The 24,601-nt window shown below is 35.3% G+C and overlaps 1 protein-coding gene across 2 annotated transcripts in view; it reads left to right on the top strand.

The window, feature by feature from the left end:
- LOC150102540 (protein MEMO1-like) overlaps positions 1 to 22,352 on the top strand; it is a 128,178-nt gene extending 105,826 nt beyond the window's left edge. For both annotated transcript variants that reach the window (XM_090398915.1, XM_090398916.1), the window contains exons 8-9: positions 5,647 to 5,751; positions 21,981 to 22,352. In XM_090398915.1, coding sequence (XP_090255041.1) covers positions 5,647 to 5,751; positions 21,981 to 22,118 — 243 coding nt within the window. In that variant the 3' untranslated portion in view covers positions 22,119 to 22,352. The remainder of the gene's footprint in view (positions 1 to 5,646; positions 5,752 to 21,980) is intronic.
- Positions 22,353 to 24,601: the final 2,249 nt, after the last annotated feature.

Raw genomic sequence — 24,601 nt, 5'->3', positions numbered from 1 at the left:
TTTAATACCACTTTCCTTCATAATGTGATCCATATAGATAATAAATTACAGAGGGGATAATGTACATCCTTGTCTGACACCAGATTTAACACAAAACCATCTTTCTGTACTTCCTTAAATTCTAACTGCTGACTTACAACACAAATAAAAACTAAGTATTGCTTGATATAATGTCCCATCGACACCATATAACTGTAGCATATTGAATAGCTTCTCTCTTGGCACCTTGTCATATGCCTTTTCCAGATTGACAAAACTTAAAATACAGATCTTTGTTATATTCCCATGTTTTCTCAACTATTTGTCGTAAAGTGAAGATCTGATCCTGACAGCCTCTATTTGGCCTGAATTGTGCTTGTTCTTCACCAAGCTTTTCTTCCACAATTCTTCTCAGCCGTTTCTCAAGTATACTTGCATAAATCTTGCCAGGAACACTCAGTAGGGAAATACCTCTGTAATTCTCACATTCAGTTTTATTTCCCTTTTTATATATGGGTACTATGAGAGCTCTACTCCAATCATCAGGAATTCGTCCCTCTGTCCAGGCCTTCTGAACTATGCAGTGCAGCCAGTGTAAGACTTTTATACCTCCATACTTGAGCATTTCTGGTCTGGTTGATCATCTACTCCTGCTGCCTTTCCACATTTCAAGCTTTTGATGGCTTTTTCTACTTCTAGTATGGATATGTATTCCTGATTGCATGTCTGTTGAGTCTTTTTCCTACTGTGCTGTCGTTACTGCTTGTTTTGTTTAGCAATTTTTTGAAGTAATTATTCCATAAATCAAGTGTAAAAATAATCATAATTTAAAATTCTGAATATTTTTACGAATTGTTTATGTTAGAATGTTTATTAGTTATAGTTTCATAATATGCATTGTCAGCACTTGTGATGTGCCTGTTATTGAAATTGTTTTGTCAAAGTGATATGTAAAGCATTTAAAAATTTTATGTACATACCAGATTTGGATATTTGTATTACTTACAGAAATTTTATTATAGTTTAAAATATTAAGTTGTGTTTTATGAAGACATTCTCTTGTTGCTAGCGTAATCTACGTGTCAGCCATTGTATTTAGTTTCTTGCTTCCCACTTTCATGGAGTGCGCATGCTTGCCGAGAAGTTTGCATTCGAACAGAAAGCATTCGGTATTGTAGTAACGAAAAGAAAAATAAGATAGCGTTCTGAAGGAAATTAGAACACAGACAGGCAGATATTCAGATTCGGAGGAATTTGAGTTTTTTTATATGACAGTCGGAGGAAAATCAATAGTATATTCCGAAAAAGGAATCGTGGAACTATGAAGTTTCAAAGTGGAATAAGTATTGATAAATAAAAGAAAATATTGCTATAGATGTTTTAAAAGAAATATTCGAGGAAACGCTAATTGGAAGATTAATAGTAGATTCCGAAAAGGGAATCATAGAACTGTGAATTTTTTAAAGTGGAAGAGTTAAGACTGTCAATAAGCATTAGTGAATAAAAGAAGAAATTGCTATTTATGTTCCAAAGGAATGTTCGAGAAAACTCTGATTAGGAAGTTTCATCTGTCTTAAGGATGCTGGATCTAACTATTATTTCTACTAAAAAGAGACAGAATTAAGTCAGGAAGAATTAACGTGTGCTACATGAGTGAAGAAAAAGGATCCTGTGAAAATGAAGAATAAAGTCATATATCTTCAGAAAAGGGCCTTAACAGAGAAAGAAACTGGCTATGAACATTTTGTCACTGTGAAAACAAAGTGTTTAGTCTAGTCTTAAGTGTAAGTTTATTTTTAAAAAGGACTTGGATTCAATTAATTCTGTAGTTAGTTATAGTTGTGTAATATTGTTTGAAGTGTATATATATTGTTTTTGTTTTATTAAATATGTTTATTTTAGTATTGAGTCAGTGATTTTTAGATTCTGAAAGAAAGAGTTAAAGTCATTGCACCAATTGGAGTGAACCCTTGTGCAACATAATATATAGGTACACTTGAAAAAAAAAAAAAATTGTTAGAAAAAGACATTAAATAATATTATATAACTATCTCTATATAAAAATCACTAAAATTGTTAATATTGAGGTTTTTATCTTTTTTAATTCTACCATCTGTGCCATTGTTTATATATAGGATTTTTTTTTTTTTTTGAATAAAAAAATGAATAAAAGAAGAAATCGCAATTTCTTCTTTTATTCACTAATGCTTATTGACAGTCTTAACTCTTCCACTTTAAAAAATTCACAGTTCTACAATTCCCTTTTTGGAATCTACTATTAATCTTCCAATTAGCGTTTCCTCGAATATTCCTTTTAAAACATCTATAGCAATATTTTCTTTTATTTATCAATACTTATTCCACTTTGAAACTTCATAGTTCCACGATTCCTTTTTTGGAATATACTATTGATTTTCCTCTGATTGTCACATAAAAAAACTCAAATTCCTCCAAATCTGAATATCTGCTGGTCTGTGTTCTAATTTCTTTCTGAACGCTATCTTGTTTTTCTCTTTGTTACTACGATACCGAACGCTTTCTGTCAGCTGTCAATCACACAGCAAACTTCTCGGCGAGCATGTGCACTCCATGAAAGTGGCAAGCGAGAAACTAAATACAATGGCTGACATGTAGATTACGTTAGCGACAAGAGAATGTCTTCATAAAACACAACTTAATATTTTAAACTATAATAAAATTTCTGTAAGTAATACAAATATCCAACTCCAGTATGTACATAAAATTTTTTAAATGCTTTACATATCACTTTGATTAAACAATTTCAATAAAGGCCACATCGCAAGTGCCAACAGTGCGTGTTATGAAACTAAAACTAATAAACATTCTAACATAAACAATTCGTAAAAATATTCAGAATTTTAAATTATGATTATTTTTACATAAGGATATATTTTTCATCAGTTTTCATATCATCTTTATCATCTCTAATTCCTTTTATAGCACTCTGTCCTCCGTTTCTGAGCTTTTTCAACAGCCTCTAGAACATTTTGCTGCCACCTTGATATTTATTTTCTATGTTCTTACTAAACTCTTTGCAAGACTTTTGTTTAGCTATTTTACACAGTGTTGAGCTTCCTTACATTTGTCTCTGTATTCTCTAAGAGCACAAGTTGACTTATTTGCCAGGAATTTTTGGTATGCTTTCTTCTTTTCCTTCACTGTCTCTTTAACTTCCTGTGTCCACCACGGAGAAAATGATGGTACAACATGACAGAATTTCATTCCGGCTGGGGCATTGTCCGGTTAAACAAGGCCCCCTTTGTTTTCGCCAGGGAACCAAGGTGAACAGCGAAAAGTCAGCTACTGGAACAAAGCCAAAAAATCATTCTTTCTTTGTTTATTTTTTTTCTTTTTAGTAACCTAAATTTCTTGTTGGCTTCAAAATGTTTAATCTGGTGTTAGTAAGGTGGGGTGTCACAGACCCCAAAGATTTTAAAATGACTAACTTTTTAACAATGCATAGCAGTGAGTCATGCCTCAGTATAGCTTCCCCTCCCATATCCCGCTACTCAACGCCAGAGATGACAGGCTGTTGCGTGCAAACAAGTTTAGTGTGCAGAAGTGTAAAGTGTGCTGGGGTCCACCAGACCTCACCTTACCAAAAGTGTGACTATATTTACTTCCGAAACACAAGTTGTTTTCATGTATATTCTACTAAAATATTATTGTTACTGCTGTATCTTCTATATTTTTACATGCCAACTATAAGCAAATACGTTTTTGTAAATATTTAGAGGGTATTTTGAAAATAATATCTTTTTTTACCAGATGAGTTACGAGCAGGAAGAAAAGAGGTTACGTCAACTTATAGATATCGCTTGCGAGGAGCCATTTAGCGGAGATGATGATATTAAAATTGATTTAGAATTAGTCAGTAACCATGAGTCTGAAACAGAACAAGACTGAGGAAGAATCCACTAATAATTAAAAAGATATGGATTTCTATAATACACTACATTATTTGGGTAGGTCTGTGAGACCCCACCTTACCACTTTTGTTACATTTTCCCACCTCACCAAGTTAAGCGGTTAAGCATCAGTACCAAATGACTGGTCTGTGAAACAGTCTTTATCAGAACATTGTGCATTCTTGATATGCTAGCATGACTAAATAAATTAATAATAAATAACATAAACAAACAAAAAGAACAAATTAAGGATCTGTTTCTTTTTTGCACTATTATTCCATCAGTTGATTTACAGAATCTAGTAAATAAAAATTCCTACCTCGCTGTAGAACTCATGAACAAAACTTGATTCTACCTCTTTTCTTTCTTAAAAAAATTTCACTTCATGATGTGTAATCCTCTTGGCAGGATGCATTATTAAAATTGTTTCACACTCAACCAAATTGAATTACAGCTATCCAAAGGTATACAATATCATTTAATATCCTTTTTTTTTTTTTTTTTTTTAATCACATAAAGAATAATCTGTATTTAAAATTTTAAGAGTTTCTGTTGTTAGGAGGAAGCATAAGTCCAAGTTCTTTTTGAAGTTGAATCTTATTTGAGAAAAACAAATATTACCAGTGAAGATTATTAAACAAATATTATTTATATTATTTGGTATTTAAATCACAAATGAAATATTTCTAGAAACAAGGTTGATGGCTCCCTTTTTTTATTGTTGTCATTCATAACTATTAAACTATTGATTAGTAACTTAAATTTTTCTTCCCAAAATGAAGTTTGGTTGATCCGAGTTCTCTTCACAATAGTTAGACCCAAACTTTGTGTTAAAGAGTCTCCTTTTATTCCAAAAATCAGTACAAAGCTGACAGCTACTCCAGCTGTCAGCTTTATTTTACTTACTTTATTTTCTTCTTCTTTGTGAAGAAGTGTTTGTTTGTCTTCTGATAATGTGAGTTACCTTACTTGATTCAGAGAAATTCTTAAAAAAAAATGTGGTTAAAATTTAAAATTGATTATTCTTAATCAATTTTATTCAAGAATCCACCTAGGAAACTGTTAGAAGGATATAACTTTATTAAAATAAGTTGCAAGGTCTTGAAACAGTTTTAAGAATTGTTTGTTTTTGTCTTGAACTGAAAGCAAACTAATTGAATCTGTTTTATGTTAACTTATATGTGATAGAGCACTGTGTAGCCAGGCAGAAATAGCATTTGTTTCCATTAGGGCACTTCAGCTATTTCCCAACTTTGGCATGGGCAAGTGGGACGTGTTTCTCCCAGAATTTCGGGGGTTTAGTCCTGCATTTCAAAACACAGTCATAGAATTTGCACTATTACAGACAGTAATGCGAGTGTGTTTTGGATTTATTGCAGCAAGATGGCAGCAGCTGTCTGTTGTACTCTCTCTCTCTCACACACCTTGAAGAGCCTTGGTTCGTTGATAGCATGAGCTCCCAATCAGTGAAGACTTGAAGGATGAAGACTGTCTTCCAAAAGTTAGTTGTGATTGAAGGAGCTCTGCCTACTACTCCCATTGGGGAATAAAAGGCATTAGAAAATTTATTTTATTATGTGATGTGAATTATCATTTTTCTAGTGACAGCTATGGAATTATATATGTCAGCTGCAGTAATCTGACCATGGGGCTGAATATTACATAATCAAATATGATGTAAATTATTTGTGTGTGTGTGTTTCATAAATTCTAAATTCTTTTTAAATTTATCTTTCAGGGAATGAATATTATTGAAGAGTTATCTCCAACGGGATTTGTATCATACCTCAAAAAATATGGTAATACCATTTGTGGTCGTCATCCAGTTGGTGTTTTACTCAATGTAAGTTTGATAATGAAAAGATAAGTAAATTAAATTGCATTTACATTTTTGTTTTTGTTTTACCACCTTCACTGTGAAAGTTTAGAAATCTGTATTTAATTAGTGGTAAGGTGAATTGAATTATTATTTTCAGATTTCTGTGGCAATCTAAGACGCCTCATAAAGATTCCAATTATTTCGCTATTGTTCCTTATGAGGATTAATCATGATGTAAAATTAGAAATATTACATGTTCACCTGTAATATGTGAACATAAAATTAAACATTCCCATACTTTACTTGAGTTATCTTTAAGTTTTAATTTATTTTGGAAAACTGTAATATAATGTTTTGTATATTTGCAATAGACTTAAAGGGAAAGTGTCATGAAAAATAAGACTGCAAACTAAGACTTCAGAAAAATCAAATCTTAAAATAACCACATGAATGATGTAGTTATTTAAAGAACAGTGCTTTAAGAAAAGAATTAAAAAGTGGATTAAAGAATGATATTAAAACACTGATATTTAGCACTAAATAGTAGCTAAACTTCTTCAATGAGAGTCAATTTCTAGTAGAGTGAGATGTTGGCAAATTTTATAAAAGGAAACTGGAAAATGCATATTGTGTGTCATTGGTCCCATGGAAATCTTTAGTAAGGAAAAGTAGAGGAGTTATTCAGAACAGTGGAGAGGACAACTGACAAAAGAAAAGTTTATCCTGGTTGGAAACCTAAACAGCAACATTGTAAGTGAATCTCCGATATGCCAAAATGGTTCGAGAAAATTTAGGGAAGGCCTAATAATTATGGCAAGTATCTGTGTGATTTCAGCTTGTGCCCTAAGAATTACCAGCACCATATTCTAACATAAATTTGTAGTGAAAAAACATACACACTATACGCAAAATAAGAAAAGTTTTAGCACTATGTTTTCTTTATATTAATGCATCTCATTTGTCAAAGATAAGAATGTGTATTATCATTTTGAAAAGAAAAACAGTCAAACAACTCCCAGATATACACGCTCAAATGTATGAATATTATTAAGGAGAAAAGTGATGGAATTTGTAATAAGAACTAAGTCTTAGGAATGATTGATAGACTGCCAAGGAAACAAATGGTGAGATTAAACATTCCCAAAGATAGAATCACAGTTCACTTAAGAAGTTAAGAGGCAGTTCTAGAAACAATGAAGTTCAAAATTATTTTTTAGTGTGTCCTTCCTAACAAGGACATAAACCTATAACACAATAGTGCTACCATTGTAGGAAGGTTATGGAAATTATACAAGGCATTCAAAAAAAGACTGAAGTTTTGCTATAAAGACTTGATTGCTCATTTTACAACATTTTAAGCACTGTCTCCTTCAAAGTAGCCCCCCCCCCCCTCTACTGACAATACACTGTTCCCAACATTTCTTTCATTGTTGGAATGCACTTTCTGTGATGACATGCAGTTTTCTTATTGCATTTTCCTGAATCTCCTCTATGGTTTGGAAATGATGTCCTTTCAAAGTGGTTTTAAGTTTGGGAAACAGGAAAAGGTCTGCTGTGGTTAAGTCCAGAGAATAGGGTGGATGGGGCACAACAGATGTCTGATGTTTTGCCATAATTGGATGCCTTTCCAATAAAAAAAAAAACGCAACCAACATCACCTTGATCTTTAACCGACTTCCGTGCATTTTTTTTTTTTTTTGGTCGAGGAGACCCTTTTCCCACCCACTGTGACAATTGCATCTTGGTTTCAAGCAACTGAAATGTCTCTGTAAAATTTTTACCAAGTTTGCAGCAAACTTTCACACACACATTACTCTTCTGGCTCTTTCATTGTCACTTTGTGACTAATCCAACAAACAGTTTGCGCACATGCTCATAGGAGAATGGGACAAATGGCAGTTTGTCAAAACTTGCTGCCAGGTGTGCTCAGTAGCTACAGCATGCTCTCTGTGCCAATTGGCTTGCTATTAAAAAAAAAGTTAGGTTTTTTTTGAACATCCCCTCGTATATCATAAAGGTGACAAAAATGTTTTTGAGTTTATTCAGAAAGCTTAGAAATATAGGAAAGATTATTACAAAAGGAATCAAAGGCATATGATATAATAAAGCTGAAGATAAAAATATATCTGGAATATAATAAATTTAGTTTAATCCTTTATTATCCAAGTGTGAGCAAACAAAGTTTGCACCTGAAAGTATCTTCAGGACTGCGGTAAGGTGGTACAACACCAGGCAATTCGTTGCAAAGGTGGAGTAAGCTAATATCACTCCTATCTCAGTATCTCCCATAATGCAAAACACATCTCCTTGCGGATATGTATAATGTTATGCATTAAAGGAAGGGCCACTACCCAGACTAGTTTCGACCTTTATTGAGGTCTCTTCAGTGGGAGCCAGGCCCAAGTGGAGATACCAGGCAGAAGCATTAGCAAGGTCATCTCTACCTATAGGAGTTGCCAAACGGTGTGCCACCTTTTTATTAAATTACTCTGGATTTAGAGAAAGATGTTGAAAATTTATTTTTCACTTGGTTAGACTAATAAATTTAGTTTAATCCTTTATTATCCAAGTGTGAGCAAACAAAGTTTGTGCCTGAAAGTATCTTCAGGACTGGGGTAAGTTATTATAGTGATATCAGGATTATGGAATACTTATTATGAAGACAGATTGAGAATTTGTAGACTGCAGACTAGCAAACAGCAGAAAGAGGGGTGATATGATTGAGATGTACTGCTGTTGCTGCGGTGTAATAAAGTGGCTTTCTTTCAGCATATTCTATGGTGGGTGTCGAGTCCTGAGTTGCTGTATTGGTGGAACTGGATGTAATCATTATGTTCAGATATCCTAATATTGGCTGTCCTGCCTGTTTGGCTGTAGTAGGACAGTTTGCAACTGCAAGGGACCTGGTATACTCCAGGTAGGTTTAGGGGAAGTGCCTGGTCTTTGATGGAGTGGATAAGAGATGCTAATTTCTTATGTGGTTTGTAACTAGTTGTGAGGTCATATTTTCTTTGGATTTTTGGTTTTAATATTTTCTGGGGGGTTGAAACCATTGGCTAAGAAGGGGTTAAGAATATGGTGAAGTTCAGTAGTTAGGTCACTGTTATCTGAACTGATTAATTTTGTCCTGTTATATAGGATTTTTATAATCCCATATTGTTAGGAAGAGATTGGTGTGAGCCGGTGAATGTATCTACCTATGTGTGTAGGTTTTCTGTAAACAGAGAAAGCCATGGATCTATCAGGCTGGCGTGTAATCAGAGTGTCTAGGAAAGAGAGGTAGTTGTTGTTTTCCTTTTCCAAGGTAAACTGGATCCTGGGATGTTGATTGTTTAAGTGTGCTGAGAGATTGTGGAGTGTATCCGGGCCATGTGGCCAAATGGTAAACACATCATCCACATAGCAGAGCCAAATGGTGGGTTTCTGTGGGGAAGAATTTAAGGCTTTTTCTTCAAAGGTCTCCATAAAGAAGTTGGCCAAGGCTGGAGAGTGGAGAACCCATGGCTGTCCCCTCTATCTGTTTATAGAATTTTCCTTGTCAAACGAAATAGCCTAAGTTCATTGAAATAGAGCTGAGATATCAGGAGGCAATTTGGCTTGGATGAGGTCTAAAATGGGACATCAAAACTGACCATTATGTCAGTGTGTTGGAGTGAGAGGTTTTCTATACTGACTTTAAAGGTTTTTTGAGTGTAAGGTGTGAACATTTTGGTTAAATGTTTTGGCTAATTTGTATGTGGGAGAAAATCCATGCTATCCACAATGGGACGTAATGGTACATTTTGCTTATGGATTTTTGGTAGCCATATATCTGGGGGGGGGGGGGGAATTGTCCTAGAGTTAAAAGGTTTTAGTCTATTAGTCACGTCACTTCTACAGGCCAAGAGGTAACCTTTTTAAGAAGCCTATGGAGTGTTCTGATTTGGGTGCACTGGTGGAGTCATATTCTATAGGAACAGCCAATATCAGGATGCACTGGAAGAAGGCCACTTAATTACACTGCAGCAAGTAAAAGTACGAAAGATTATTCCTTGAAGCAACCTCAGCTCTGAAAAACTTCCCAAACTTCAACAAATTTGGATGCATGAGACTGCTCCAAATCTGGGAAGCATACATTGTAAGATAGTTGTTCAGTATCAAGAAAGCCCAACAGCCAAGACAACCCAATTTAGCCCACTAGGGGGCACATTTTTAGAACTGTAGGATCGACTTCAGTTGCCTTTCTTCAGCCTCATTTGCTTAGTGTGAATGCCTGTATGCACATGTCAGTGTTTTGTGATCCCTGAAGATGGCAATGTAATAACATTGCTGAAATATAGGTAGTTATTAATTACAGTTTTTATAAGTAATAATTTAGTTTGCATTGTCAGTTCCTGAAAAATTAGAAGTATGTCTAACCAGTGTATAAGCTTATCTACAAGAACCTGTTATGCCTCCAGATCTACCATTTCCACTTGTTTTCTGTTGAGGCTTCTTAAGTCATTTTGCTGATGGTGATTTGGAGTTTGCTCTTGTAACTGACCTTACACTGTTTGCCTTATTCTCTTACAAAACCAAAAACAACAAAGACCTTATTTAGTTGTTCAGTATGATGAAATTAAGATGGATAATTATGGGGAAAAAGCTATGTTAAACCTGACAAAATTTTATGAAAGATAGATGTGTAAGGCCACAAAAGTTAGAATTATCAAAGAATGGTATTTTCAGTAATGAAAGCTGGATTATTAAGAAGAAAGAAAGAAAGCAAATTGATTCATTTGAATTATGGGTTTGGAGGAGAATATTAAGAATCCTATGGGCTGCAAGAATGACAGACTTCTGTTTAGTGATTGTTGCCTCCTTGGAGGCAGCGATCACTCCTTGTTTAGTGATCGCTTGGAGGCAGCGATCACTAAACAGAAGTTGATGTGCTTTGGACATGTTATGTGAGTTGATAGATCATTGGAAAAGGCAGTTATGTTGGGGAAGATTGAGGGAATAAGAAGAAGAGGAAGACCACAAAAGAATTGGTTGGACAACATAAAAGAACTTACTGACGTGAACTTAAAATTGCTGAAAGAAAGGACAACAGGGCTGAGTGGGATAGAGAGCCTTTGTTCACAAGATCACCCAGAGTTGAAAACGACTGGATGGCACATAACAATCTAGATAAACATCTACTAAAAGGTGCACTATGAAAAGGTAATAATTGGACATTGGGTCGAAAGTTGTCTTGCCAGTTTTCTACTTTCCTTAAAATGCTATGTGGTCTTCTTCCAGTTATCTAGCTTCAATCCTTAAGTTATTTCCTTTTATATGTCTGACACTAATAACATGCAGCACATGCCTCTAGCACACAACTGATCATTGGATTCTGTTTTATTTGAATTGCTATATTTATTTTATTATTATAATACTGAAAATGGACTGTTATTTTCAGAAATCCATAGACAGCTGAGATAGAAATTGCTAATGATTCAGTTCATCAACTGTATAAGAGAAATGTTTTAGAGCATGTTGTTGATGATGATAGAAGGCATTTGTGCTTGAATGATGGATTACACTTAAATAGATGGGGTATTAGATGTTTGGAGAAATTGTTCAGTGAAGGAGGGACTATATAGGTAGGCAGGGAAAATAGTTATATGACAGGTTGACTGCACAAGAACTTGGACACACACCTAAGCAAAGAATTCCTCCTCATATGACAGATCTCTTTTCATTTGCCATCCAATTCCATATATTTTCTTTGATGAATAAACTTTACATAGGATATTCCTATGGATCTCTCCACCCCACCAATTATTTGATGGAAGATTTTGAAACACAATCTTTTTACCCAGTCCATTTCAAACCTATCTGGCTATGATATATGATGATAGGACACCAGCCTTTTATCCACATTTCATTTAGTTTTGCATTGCCTTTGTATGTGTGTAACAAGTTTTATTGTACTTTCTAAAGCTGTCTCTGGCACTGAAATATTAGAAGAATGAAATATTTTTATTTCTTTCCAAGTGCTATTTTACTCCATTAAGTCTCCATTATGAATGTCTTTCATATTTCCTCCACCTGAGCCATGATCAGGAATAAAACAAATAAATTAGATACTCATTTAATAAGAGCTACATAAAGAGAATTTAGAAGGAAAAGTTAAGAATGGGTACATAAATAGTTCAAAATTCTGGATGGAAAGGAGATAAGTTTAGTTAGGAATATAAAATGGTATTCTAAGTGAAAATTAGGCACAGGCTAAAGAGGAATTATCTGGATTATTCCAATTTCTGAACTGTGTTCATCATCAGTTTCATGATATGTATCCTCAAGGGGTGTTTCAGGCTATTATGACAGGACTGCAGGATTAAGTTCACGTTATTATAATACTCCTCTCAACAATTTTTCCTCCAAATTAGTTTATTTGTCAGCACTCCAATATTGGCGTGTCTAACATTCCATTTTTCTAAGGCACTTCTGACTAAATCAGTCCAGACCTTGGTTTTCTGTTTTCCTCTAGGTCTCTTTCCTACCATCTTGGCATCAAACACCTGTTTTGCTAACCTATTCTCATCCATTCTGTTTAAGTGGCCATGCCACTTTAGATTAGCACTGCTCACACCTTCTTGAATGCTAAAAATGTCGTGCCTTCCTAATATCTTCATTTTTAATATGATTGTGCCATTTATGCCATCTGTTCAGGCCAATATTTTTTCTCAGAACTCTCATATCTCTGGTCTTTTGGAGAAGATAAACTAGGTTCAGAACTATATAAATATGCAGGAACTAGATTCAAAGAAAGACTCTTATTATTTTTAAATAAAATTTATTCAACTGGTATCCTCCCAATAGAATGGAAAAAAGCAATTGTGATTTCCTATCTTTAAAAAAAGGTAATAGAGATGACCCTAAAAACTATAGAGGTATCAGTATACTAAATTCCTGTTACAAAATATATAGCAGAATCTTAAATAGCAAACTAATGAAATATTCCGAAAACTTTATTTTAGAAGTACAGAATGGATTTAGAAAAGGACGATCATGTATAGACCCGGCCTTTTGCCTAAAATTAATAATAGAGAAAAGAAGAGAATACAATTTAGAAACACATATTACATTTATTGACTTTGAAAAAGCATTTGACAAAGTTAAAAGAAACATTATTTAACATATTAAAAGAAAGACAAATACCAAATAATATCCTAAAAGCTATCACAAGTATATATGAAAATAATCAAATACAAATAAGATTAAAACACGAGCTATCATATACGAGAGAGATAAACCAAGGGGTCCGACAGGGATGTCCCCTCTCAGCAACTCTTTTTAATATCTACTTAAATGAAATAATAATAAAATGGAATAAAAATTTACATCAAGGAATTAAACTTTCTTCTACAGTAAACTTAAACACTCTCCTCTTTGCTGACGACCAAATAATAATTACATATTCTGAAAATAAACTACAGAAAGCTATTTTAGATCTAAATGAGATATCCAAAGATTATGGTATGATAATAGCAACAGAAAAATCAAAAACTATGTCCTTTAAAGGACAAGCTCCAGCAAGAACAAAAATAGTAATAGATAACAAGATCTTAGAACAGGTGAATTCATTTAATTACCTAGGATGTATGATCACATATGTAAATGCAAAAGATATAAACGTAAAAATTGCAAAATATTTAAAAATAACAGGTGTAATTAACTCTATATCTAAACCAAACCTAGTTCAAAAACAAACCAGACTAAAAGTATACAATACATTAGCCCTACCAGTCTTAATGTATGGAAGCGAAATCTGGACAATAAAACAAAAAGACATACAAAGATTAACAACAGCAGAAATGAAGTTTATGAGAAAAACTGCAAAGTATACCCTATTTGATCAACAAAAGAAACGAAGAAATTATGAAAGAATTAAACCAAGAACCAATAATAGAAAAAATTAAAAAATATAAACATAAATGGAAATATAAACACGTTCAAAGAATGAAAACAGAAAGATTACCAAAACAAGCCTTAAAGTACAAGCCATTAGGAAAAAGAAAACCAGGACGTCCTCTTCAACGATGACTTCTAAGGCCGGAACAGACCATAGAAGTCATCACCTAAATCCTTGATATGCATGATGATGAAGTGATTAATTTCTAATCCAACTCTCAGATCCATAACTTAAAACTGGTTTGAACACTATGTCGTATAATCTCTGCTGTTTAGATGCCTTTCCACATTTCAGGTTTGTGATAGTTTTTCACATGCCATTGTGAGGTTCTTTAGCTGTGGGTCCTATGCCTCCCTATGTCTGTAGCTGTGTGTGTGTTCACGAGGCCATGAAAAACCTGAGTTTTCAGGAGAAAAATCCCCTCCACCTTCATATGATACCAGATAAAGGTTTCTCACATCTTGGATAAGAATTGAACCCAGGTCTTTCTGACCAAAGGGCTTTGTCTGTACCAACTGAGATATGGAGGCTCACCATGCTGTCACTGCTTGTTTTATTTAGCAGTCTTTCAAAGTAATTACTCCATGTATCAAGAATATCTTAATCCTCATTTTCCATGTCCCCTTTATCATCTCTAATTCCCTTCAGCGCTTTCCTCCATTTCTGAGCTTTTTCAATACCTCCAAAATATTTTATCACCTTCCTGATATTTTCAATGTTTTCTTACCAAATCTTTCCCATGACTTTTGTTTAGCTAATTTTACACAATGCTTGTCTTTCTTACATTTTTCTCTGCATTCCCAAAGAGCACAGGGTGACTTGATTGCCTCTTTAACTTCCTAGAGTCCACCATGGAGTTCTGATTTTTCTATCCTTGCAGATTACTTCACTACATTCTTGTCTGGCTGAATCTCCAAGGTTTGGCTCTTGTTTTCAAAAGCTCAGTTTTTTCCTTGAATAATGTTTGTATATTTGAGTGTACAGTTCACATCTGATAGCTGTTCAACTTGGATTCGTTTCAAAACTTTCTTGCACACTCTTCTTGTCAATATAAAGTTCAATTTTATCCTGCTAATACTAAATCACTTCCTATTTCAAATCCTCTGTATACTTGTGGGTCCTGAACCAGTGGGAAAACATTACTATCAATAATAACATAGTCACTGAGATTTTTCTCTCCGTGTGAAGTTTTTTTTATTATTATTATTACAGGCAACTCCAGGGAGTCCTTAGACTCATCGAGGGAGGCCCCAAATCATGTTCATCACAACTATTCGACATTCACACAGTATCTATCATACCTTGCCTTAAACTCATTCACTGTCACAGTATCCACTACAGACTCTGGCAGCTTATTCCACTCATTCAGCACTCTAAAAGTAAAGACCCCAGCTCTAACACCCGTACTAACCACCCTCTTGCCCAGCTTCCATGGATGTCCCCTAGTCCTCCCACCACCAGCCCTGTTCTCAAAAATATCTAATGAATTAATTTTATAGAAACCCCTTCAGTAATTTGAATGTCTCAATCACATGTCCCCTCCTCCGCCTATCAACCAATTTCTGCAATCCTCAACCTGTTCTCATAAGGTTTATTCCACAGACCTGCTATCATCTTGGTCACTCGCCTCTGGATCCTCTCAACCTCCTCCCCATCAAGAAGAAACTTAGGTGACCAAATCTGGGCACAGTAGTTGAGATGGGGTCTTATCAAGGCTCAATACAGAGGAACAATAACATGCTTGTCTCTGCTTGTCAAAGTATTCTTCAGCAACCAAGTGATTTGATGAGCTAATTTGGCCACTTTTGCAATGTGCTCCCTAAACTTCAACTCTTTATCCACCAACACTCCTAAATCTCTTGCCTCATCAATTTCCTGGAGTACAGTTCTACCAATGTAGTAAACTGCAGCTAATCTTTTCATCCCAAAATGTATAACCTTACATTTTGCCACATTAAATTGACATCCATTCTCCTTAGCCCATACCTCCAATCTATCCAAATCACCCTGCAAAATTTTGATATCATCTATATTCACTATTGCCCTACCCAACTTTGCATCATCTGCGAACAAACGAACTGTTCCTCTCAGATCCTTTCCTATATCATTAATGAACAAATTAAACAGCAGTGGTCCAAGAACAGATCCTTGTGGCACACCACTAGTCACAGGCCGTCTTTATGACTCTACTCCTGAATAAACTACTCTCTGATATCTCTCCATCAACCACCCTCCTATCCATCTCACCAACCTTATGTCCATCCCCATATGCTGCAATTTATTGATTAGAATTCCATGTAGTATCCTGTCAAAGGCCTTAGCAAGGTCCAGTAGAATCACTGTAAACCCATTACCCTTATCCAGTTACTGAGGCATGACCTACTCTTCACAAAACCATGCTGTCCCCGATACAGTATATCCAATTTTCATCTATCCAATCTTGTATTTTCCTCTTGACCATTTTCTCCAAGACCTTGATAACGATTCCTGTTATGCTGATTGGCCGGTAATTTTCAACAGCAGCCTTGGAACCACCTTTATGCAGCGGAACTATTTTCCCCTTTAAAAAGTTATACACATTTTATGTTGGAATATGGGGTTAGTAATAACTAGTCCATGCCAAGTAGAAATCTAGCAGCTGCTTACCATTGTTATTATTAGCTTTGCTCTTTTCTCCAAAATTTCCCAAAACATTCTTATATATCTGGAATTTAAATTACATTTAAATTCCAGATATATTCCTTTAAATTCCTACTCTGCTGTTTAGATCTCCTACAAGGATTATCTTTTCCATTTTCTTTATATCAGCAGCCTGCTCTGGTGACTCAAATTTCTGTACTTCTTCCTTAGAAGAATCTTCTGTGGGACCAGAGGCACAAATATTTCATCAGCAATTTCCCTAATTTGAAGTTTGCCCACAGAATGAAGTGAACTTGCCTTCCACCAAAGTTTATCTTCACTACTCCTTCCTTTCCATGATTGTTGTTGCCTGAATATGTTTATTTAGTAAGATCTCACCTGTTTTTGTTTTCTTTGTGTCAGTGATGCCAAGTATGTCCAGTACTTTTCCACATATATTCTCTTGTTTTAATCCTTTACCCAAATTTAAGCAAACAAGTAGTGCTTCATGGTTTAAACAGCACCAATAAAATAAAATAAGTAACAAGCACTTGAGTGCTGTGCACTTTTTGAACTCATTTTTGTTGTTAAAACAACTCAAATTTTAACTGGCAATAACGGTAAGTTCATTTGGAGAAGCCAGACTATTTGGTCTCAGAATGACTGTCTCCCAGATCTTTGACAAATTAATGCAGCCAAGAAATTATATTCTTAGTTTAATCAATTATCCAAGTGTAAGCAAAGTTGCACCTGAAGTAATTTCAGGACTGGACAACTCATATATAGAAGCTAATGACTTTACATCACTTGCCTTAGTATCCCATAATTCAAAGTGCATATCCTTAATGCTATGCCCTTCCCATAATGGAAGATTCGCTATCCAGATTGGTTTCAACCTTCTGACGTGTAGCCAAAACGTGTCATGACACCTTTTGGCTACTCGTGTATGGAAATGACTTCTGCATTACTTCAACCTTGGTGACCCTTCCCATAATGCATAGCAGTATATACATATATGTCTGTATGGATATGTGCTTTGCATTATGGGATACTAAGGCAAGTAATGTAGTCATTAGCTTCTCTATACGAGTTGTGCAATCCTGGAATTACTTCATGCACAAACTTTGTTTGCTTACACTTGGATAAAGGATTAAACCAAGAATATAATTTCTTGGCAGCTTTAATTTAATTTTAGTATAACCAATTTATAGTATAACCAAGCAGAAAAACTTCCAAGCAGCTGTACTTATTGAGTTCGGGGGATACTTCATAGCTGATTCCAAAATTAGTCTCTCAGACCTACAGTGACTTCCATGTAACACTTTAAATACTTTCTTCTATTTAATCCTCTGTATCTAGAGCATGGTCTAGATGCCAAGTATGTCCAATACTTTTCCAGATATCATATTCTTGTTTTAATCCTTTACCCAAACAAATAGTGCCTCATGGTATAAACGGCATCATGAATGAATAAAAATGGTCTGTCAGTTCTGACATGCCATGCAGATAATCACAATTTGTATTCTTCAAAGCAATGTACCAGTCTGTCCATAGTTTGATACTGACAGAGTTTATATATATATATTTGTAATGAACTTTAGCCATCTTTTCTGATGTACCCTGAACATAAGGGATGGGGTACATGAATTGTTTTATCTATGTTGTATGGGTTGTAGCCATTGCTAAAAAGTGTTGCGAAGATTCTTCAGGTTAGCAAGGACCATCATTTGGACAAATATCCCTGGCTCTGTGTTTTAATGATACCAACTTTTCGGATGGGTGGTGGTTTTATATCTACATATATTTAAAATTTTCTCCCCTCCTTTATTAAATATATTTTTTCCCATGATAAATATATAATTTTTTTTTCTCTTGGTTGTTGCTGTTAATATAGTTAAGCACCATTATGAGTAACCAATAACAGCTAAGCCTTTCTACATGTATAAGCAAACAAAGTTTGCACATGAAGTATCTTCACTATGACTACTTGTATAATATAGTGACTGTTTTCTTCATATTAGTTGCCTTAGCCTCCCATAATGCAGCATGCTTCCTTTCATATGTGTGTATATTGCTATGCATTATGGAAGGTTCATTATCCAGACTAGTTTTGACCTATATTGAGGTCTCATTATTGGTAGCTAGACCCTGTCTGGATTATACTGGGTTTAATCCAGACAGGTAACATTTTTGATGTGCAAACTTTTCAGCATTAGCAATTTTGTTATCCTTGATTTTCCCTGCCCTCTGAAGAGAAATAAGGAGCTTGAAATGGTTTGCTGCTGGGATTAGACATTAATAAAAAGGGTAAATAATGTGTTTTAGAATTGTCTTTTAAGTTGGTCTTAACTTTGATTCTTTTCAAAAGTTTTGTGCACAAGTTTTTATTCTACTTAAAAGTAATGGTGATCATTTTTTGGATCAAAGCTACAAGATCAATCTGAATATGTTAATATAAACAAGAAAATTTCATTTATCTTGTTTTTTACAAGTTTACCTCGGAACATAGTTAATAATGATGGTCTTTGTTGGTAGAAAAATGTAGCAATATTTTCTATTGATCATTTCTGGTTGAACATTGCTAGTTTAATGGCAAAGTTCTTATAATTTTTTTAGTACTTAAATGTACTGATGGATGCACTTCTACTGGCAATTTTCTTCCATTATACTGTCTTATCTCATTTAATATTTTTCAAAGATTATTAATGAGACAATGACTTGGGGACATGGATGATCTTGTCTTATCTGTAACAGATTTTGGGAGGGGAGAAAAAGGCCAGCAAAGGTTGGTCGATTGGTAGAGCCTCTGCTACTAATGGCTCAGTTAAGTAAGTTTGAAGGGGACCAATATCATTCGATGCTGTATGTTATATTAGAAGAGTTAACGTATCTCCCACTATGATTGGCATATGAACCTTTGAAAGGGCTTTGTGGCTTCTATGCAGTAAGATTCAGAATTACTCTAGGCCATTTTTCCTGTTATTGTATTGACCCACTTTCCCCATGAAGGTCTTAATATATATAGGTACATCACCAATTTTCTGGTAATGACACCTTTAGTCGAGATAAAATTATAAGATACTTGAAACTCACTTGACTAGTTTTGTAGGCAGTGATGAGAAGTTATACCACCTTTGCCACAAATTTCCCCAGTCCTGAAAATACTTCAGCTGCAAAACTTTGTTTGCTTACACTTGGATAAAGGATTAAACCAAATATATAATTGGTAGCATAGCCAAGTGAAAAAACTTCCATCAACTTATTTCTAATCCAGAGAATTTTAATAATGAGGTGTGACACCTTTTGGCAACTGGTATATGGAAATATGACTTCTCCATTACTTCCACCACCTTTGTGTCTGGCTCCCATATGGAATGATAGACCATCAGGCAATGCATTCCATAGTTCAACCACCCTCCATGCAAAGAAACCACTCCTCACCCTCTTGCTCACAGTTTCCTTTCGTAACTTCCAGGGATGGTCTCTTGTCATCACTCCTTCCCTTCCTTCAACCAAGCAAAAGAACTCCCCAGTGTCAACCCTGTAACCACCTCTCAACAGTTTAAAAGTCTCAATCATATCACCTCTCCTTCTATCCACCAAACTCTGCAGCCCACATTCCCTCAGCCGATCCTCATAACTATCATTGTACAGTCCTGAAACCATCTTTGTTATCCGCCTTTGTACCCTTTCCACAGTTAATTTATCCCCTTCAAATCCTGGGGACCAAATCTGAGAACAATAGTCCAAGTGTGGTCTGATGGGGGTCTTATACAACGGAATGATAACTGTTTTATCTCTGTAGGTCAGTGTCCCTCTCATTATTGCAGCAATCCTCTGTGTTACCTTCACCACCTTTGCAATATGTCCCCCTAAATTTCAGGTTTCTATCAATCATCAATCCCAGATCTCTTGTCTCCCCTACTTCCTCCAGTATAACTCATCCCATAGAGTATGCAGTGTCCCATCGATGTTTCCCAAACCTCAAGACCTTACATTTTGCTGCATTAAACCGATACCCCCCATTCATTTGTCCATCTATCTAGCTTATTCAAACCCTCTTGCAGGGCTGCCGCATCTGCACTATTACTAATAATCCTTCTCAGCTTTGCATCATCTGCAAATAACTGAACATCCCCCCTGCAATCCACTGACAATGTCATTGATATAAAGGTTAAACAATATAGGTCCCAGCACTGAACCCTGTGGGATCCCACTTGTAACCCTCTGCTTCCTTGAAACTCTCCCACCATACACAACACTCTCTGATACCTATCGGACAGTCAGTCCTGAATCCAGTTGACTAATCTGACATCCAGACCCATGTGCTGCAACTTAAATATCAGCTTATCATGTGGCACCCTGTCAAATGCTGAGTCTAAGAAAATGGCATGTATAATGCTATGAATTATGGGAAGGGTAACTACCCGGACTGATTTCGACCTTTATTGAGGTCTCGTGAATGGGAGCCAGACCCAGAGGTGATACCAAGTTTGAAGCAATGCAGAAGTCATATTTACCTATACGAGTTGCCAAAAGGTTTCGCACCTTATTATTAAATTACTCTGGGTTAGAGAAAGATGTTGGAAGTTTTTTTCACTTGGTTAGACTATAAATTATATATTTAACTTAATCCTTTATCCAAGTGTACACAGTTTGTGCCTGGAGTATCTTCAGCACTGGGCGACTCATGGCAAAGGTGGACTGACTTCACATCACTTGCCTTAGTATCCCATAATGCAAAGCACGTCTCCTTGTGGACATGTATAATTGTATGCATTATGGGAAGGCTCACTACCCAGACCAGTTTCAACCTTCATTGAGGTCTCTTCAGTGGGAGCCATACCTAGAGGTGATACCAAGGTTGAAGCAATGCAGAAGTCATGTTTCCATATACAAGTTGCCAAAAGGTGTCACACCTTATTATTAAATTACTCTGGGTTAGAGAAAGATGTCCACCTTTGCCACGAGTTGCCCCAGTCCTGAGGATACTTTAGGTGCAAACTTTGTTTGCTTACACTTGGATAAAGGATTAAACTAATATAATTTATAGTCTATCCAAGTCAAAAAAATTCCCAACATCTTTCTCTAATCCAGAGTAATTTAATAATAAGGTGTGACACTTTTGGCAACTCGTATATGGAAATGTGACTTCTGCATTGCTTCAACCTTGGTATCTCCTCTGTGTCTGGCTCCCACTGAAGAGACGTCAATAAAGGTCGATACCGATCTGGGTAGTGACCCTTCCCTTAATGCATAGCGTTATACATGTTCACAAGGAGACGTGCTTTGCATTATGGGATACTAAGGCAAGTGATGAGAAGTTATACCACCTTTGCCATGAGTTGCCCCAGACTTGAAAATACTTCAGGTGCAAACTTTGTTTTGCTTACACTTGGATAAAGGATTAAACCAAATATATAATTGGCATTTAATACCTGTTCAATTAATAATCCTCTTTCATCAATACCAGTAAGTTGTACTTCATTTAATCACTTAAATCACATTTAATATTTAAGTTTATAGCAGTCAGGTGTATTGAAGAATTATGTTGTCTGTGTTGATCTGACGAAATGACTAATCCAGCAAAGCTCTGGAAATAATTATGCCAAACAATCAGTGGTGTACCTGAATATGTTATATATGTATTAATGAAAACTTATCAGTAATTAAATATTTTTTGAAATATATCCTTATAGTATATGAATCATTGCAGGCTGTCTACACACTACAGAAAGTAGGTAATGGTAACAAGATATCCTTGAAGTTCCTGAATTATTCCCAGTCAAGTCAGTGCCTAAATATGCATGATTCTTCAGTAAGCTATGCAGCAGCATCATTAAGAATTGAATGATTATCCCTGAGCATAATCAAGAACTATCTGGTGCTGTTTGAGCATATAGCAATTAGTGTACTGAAAAAACAGAGGCAGAGACTTTCATTCTAGAAATCCTTGTCTTCCTCTTCTTATATGGTCTTGATAACACACACATAGATTACATCCAGAAATGCTTGTAAATACTTTTATCACTGTATGTATAATTTGAATAAATACAAAAATAAATTAAGAGCTCTTTTTTATAAGCCAGTGATGATATATGGTCCGTTTTTCTCTGGAATGAAATAGTTATTGTATTAGGTTTTTAGTGAGATTTGTTAATGGAATACATCAGATTCTACAGAATGGACTAATTCTGCATGGTATGAAAGTTTTTTTGGTTAATAGCACAAAAATCATTTTTATGCAACATGGAGTACTACAAAGATCATAATATATGGTGACTACATCACCATAATATCATTTGTGCTTTGTTTTGAAACATTGTTTTTATTTCTTAATACAATTTGTTTTTAATAAAAGATATTATACATACTTAAAAAATACTGCAAGCGGAAATAGAACAGTCTCCTACTCTACACAAAACAATAGTGCACAGTTCAGTTTTAAGAAATTTCAAGATGATGCATATAGTCTGACAAATATAATAGGATTATTAGTATTACTTACCAGCCTCTGTAGAAGGTGAGGCACTTACCACCCACTCCAGCAACATCTTCCATTTATTCACCTACCATGCAAAATAACTCCATTTCACTTCCTTACTCACGACCTTTGTGTGGTTTCCAGGGATGATCTTGTGTTCTTCCATTTACCTTATTCAATCATGCCCTGTATCTATCTAATAGACTCCTCAGTCATATCACCTCTCTACTGCACCCTGCAAACCATATTCTTCCCTGCCAATATAGCTAAGAGGCCTGATTAATGTTTTATACAGGAGAATTATTTCCTTATTTGTAAGAGTATGGTCTGAAAGGTTCTCTGCCTTGACCATAAATGGCAACACTATCGGCAAGATTTTTTTTTTCTACGTTAGCGCATCCATGTGAAATTGCAAGTCGTTCTATTAAGTAGTTTGCTTTATATTTAGCTGTCTGAAGCAAAGGTGTTGTCTATATCTCTTTAAATGGATAAAATTGAGTATCGTGTGGTTATATAAAATTCTTTGTAAAAGAAGGTTTAATGCCAAAAGAAATTCATTTGAAGTTCATAAAAGTTTATGGTCACTCTTCTCCTTTGCTTTTGACAATTAAGAAATGGGCTGCCGAGTTTAAACGTGGCCGTACCAGCCTTGAAGATGATCCATGTGAAGTACATCCAAAAAGTATAACACCACCAGAAATCATTGATCAAGTGCATGATATGGTATTGGATGACCGGCAAGTCAAAGTGCGTAAAGCTGAGACTATAGGCATTTCAAAAGAATGTGTAGGATACATTTTGCATGAGGAATTGCAAATAAAAAAGCTTTGCATAAGATGGGTGCTGCGCTTGCTCATAGCAGAATAAAAACGCACTTGCATGAAAGTCTCTGAACAGTGCTTGGAGCATATTAACAAGAATAAAACTAATTTTGTGCGTCGATTTATTACTATGGATGAGATTGGATTCACCATTACACCAGAATCCAAACAACAGTCAAAATAGTGGATAGAAACCAGTTGTTTAGTGCCAAAGAAGACAAAGTTGGTTCCATCAGCAGGAAAGGTCGTGGCATTGGTGTTTTGGGATGCTAAAGGCATTTTGTTTATTAATTATCTTGAAAAGGGTAAGACAATAACCGGGGAATATTATTCCGATCTTTTAACCAGACTAGACTAAAAAGTTTGTGAGAAAAGACCTGGTTTGCAGAAGTAAAAAATCATCTTTCATCAGGATAATGCACCTGCCCACAAAGGGGGTTTTGGCAATGGGAAAATTAATGGATCTGCACTATGAATTGTTTGGAACATCCACCCTATTCCCCAGATTTGGCTCTCTCTGACTTCTATCTCTTCCCAAAACTAAAACCCTTCCTCGCTGGTCAGCATTTTTCTTCGAATCAAGAAGCGATTGTAGCTATAGAGTGGTATTTTGCAAATCTTACTGAGAACCACTACAGGGACAGGATAATGGCACTGGAGCATTGCTGGAATAAATGTATTAGTCTTAAGGGAGATTATGTTGAAAAATAAAAATCATTTTGAAATTATAAATTCGTTTTTTCATTGTTAGGCTGAGAACTTTTCAGACCACCCTTGTACTTATTAGGGTTCTTTGCATTATGGCAGCAATATTCTGAGTAATCCTTAAAACTTTCATGATGTGTCCTGTGAATTTCATTTCCTTATTCACCAAGATCCCCAGATCTCTCACCTGAAACAAATTTCTCCAATACGGTGAACCTCATTCTTCTCTGGCCAAAGAAGTGTGTATAACACTCAGCAACAATGAAGTGGCATCCCTATTCTTCAGCCCAACCAACGTGTTCAAATCCTTTTACATCATCATGTCAA

The sequence above is a fragment of the Typopeltis vanoorti genome, chromosome 10, assembly GCF_054136105.1.
Source record: "Typopeltis vanoorti isolate ZY-2024b chromosome 10, IOZ_Tvanoo_1.0, whole genome shotgun sequence".
NCBI classification, from domain to species: domain Eukaryota; kingdom Metazoa; phylum Arthropoda; class Arachnida; order Uropygi; family Thelyphonidae; genus Typopeltis; species Typopeltis vanoorti.
Note: the sequence above shows the minus strand (reverse complement) of the source record. Positions and strands in the feature narration are given on the sequence as shown.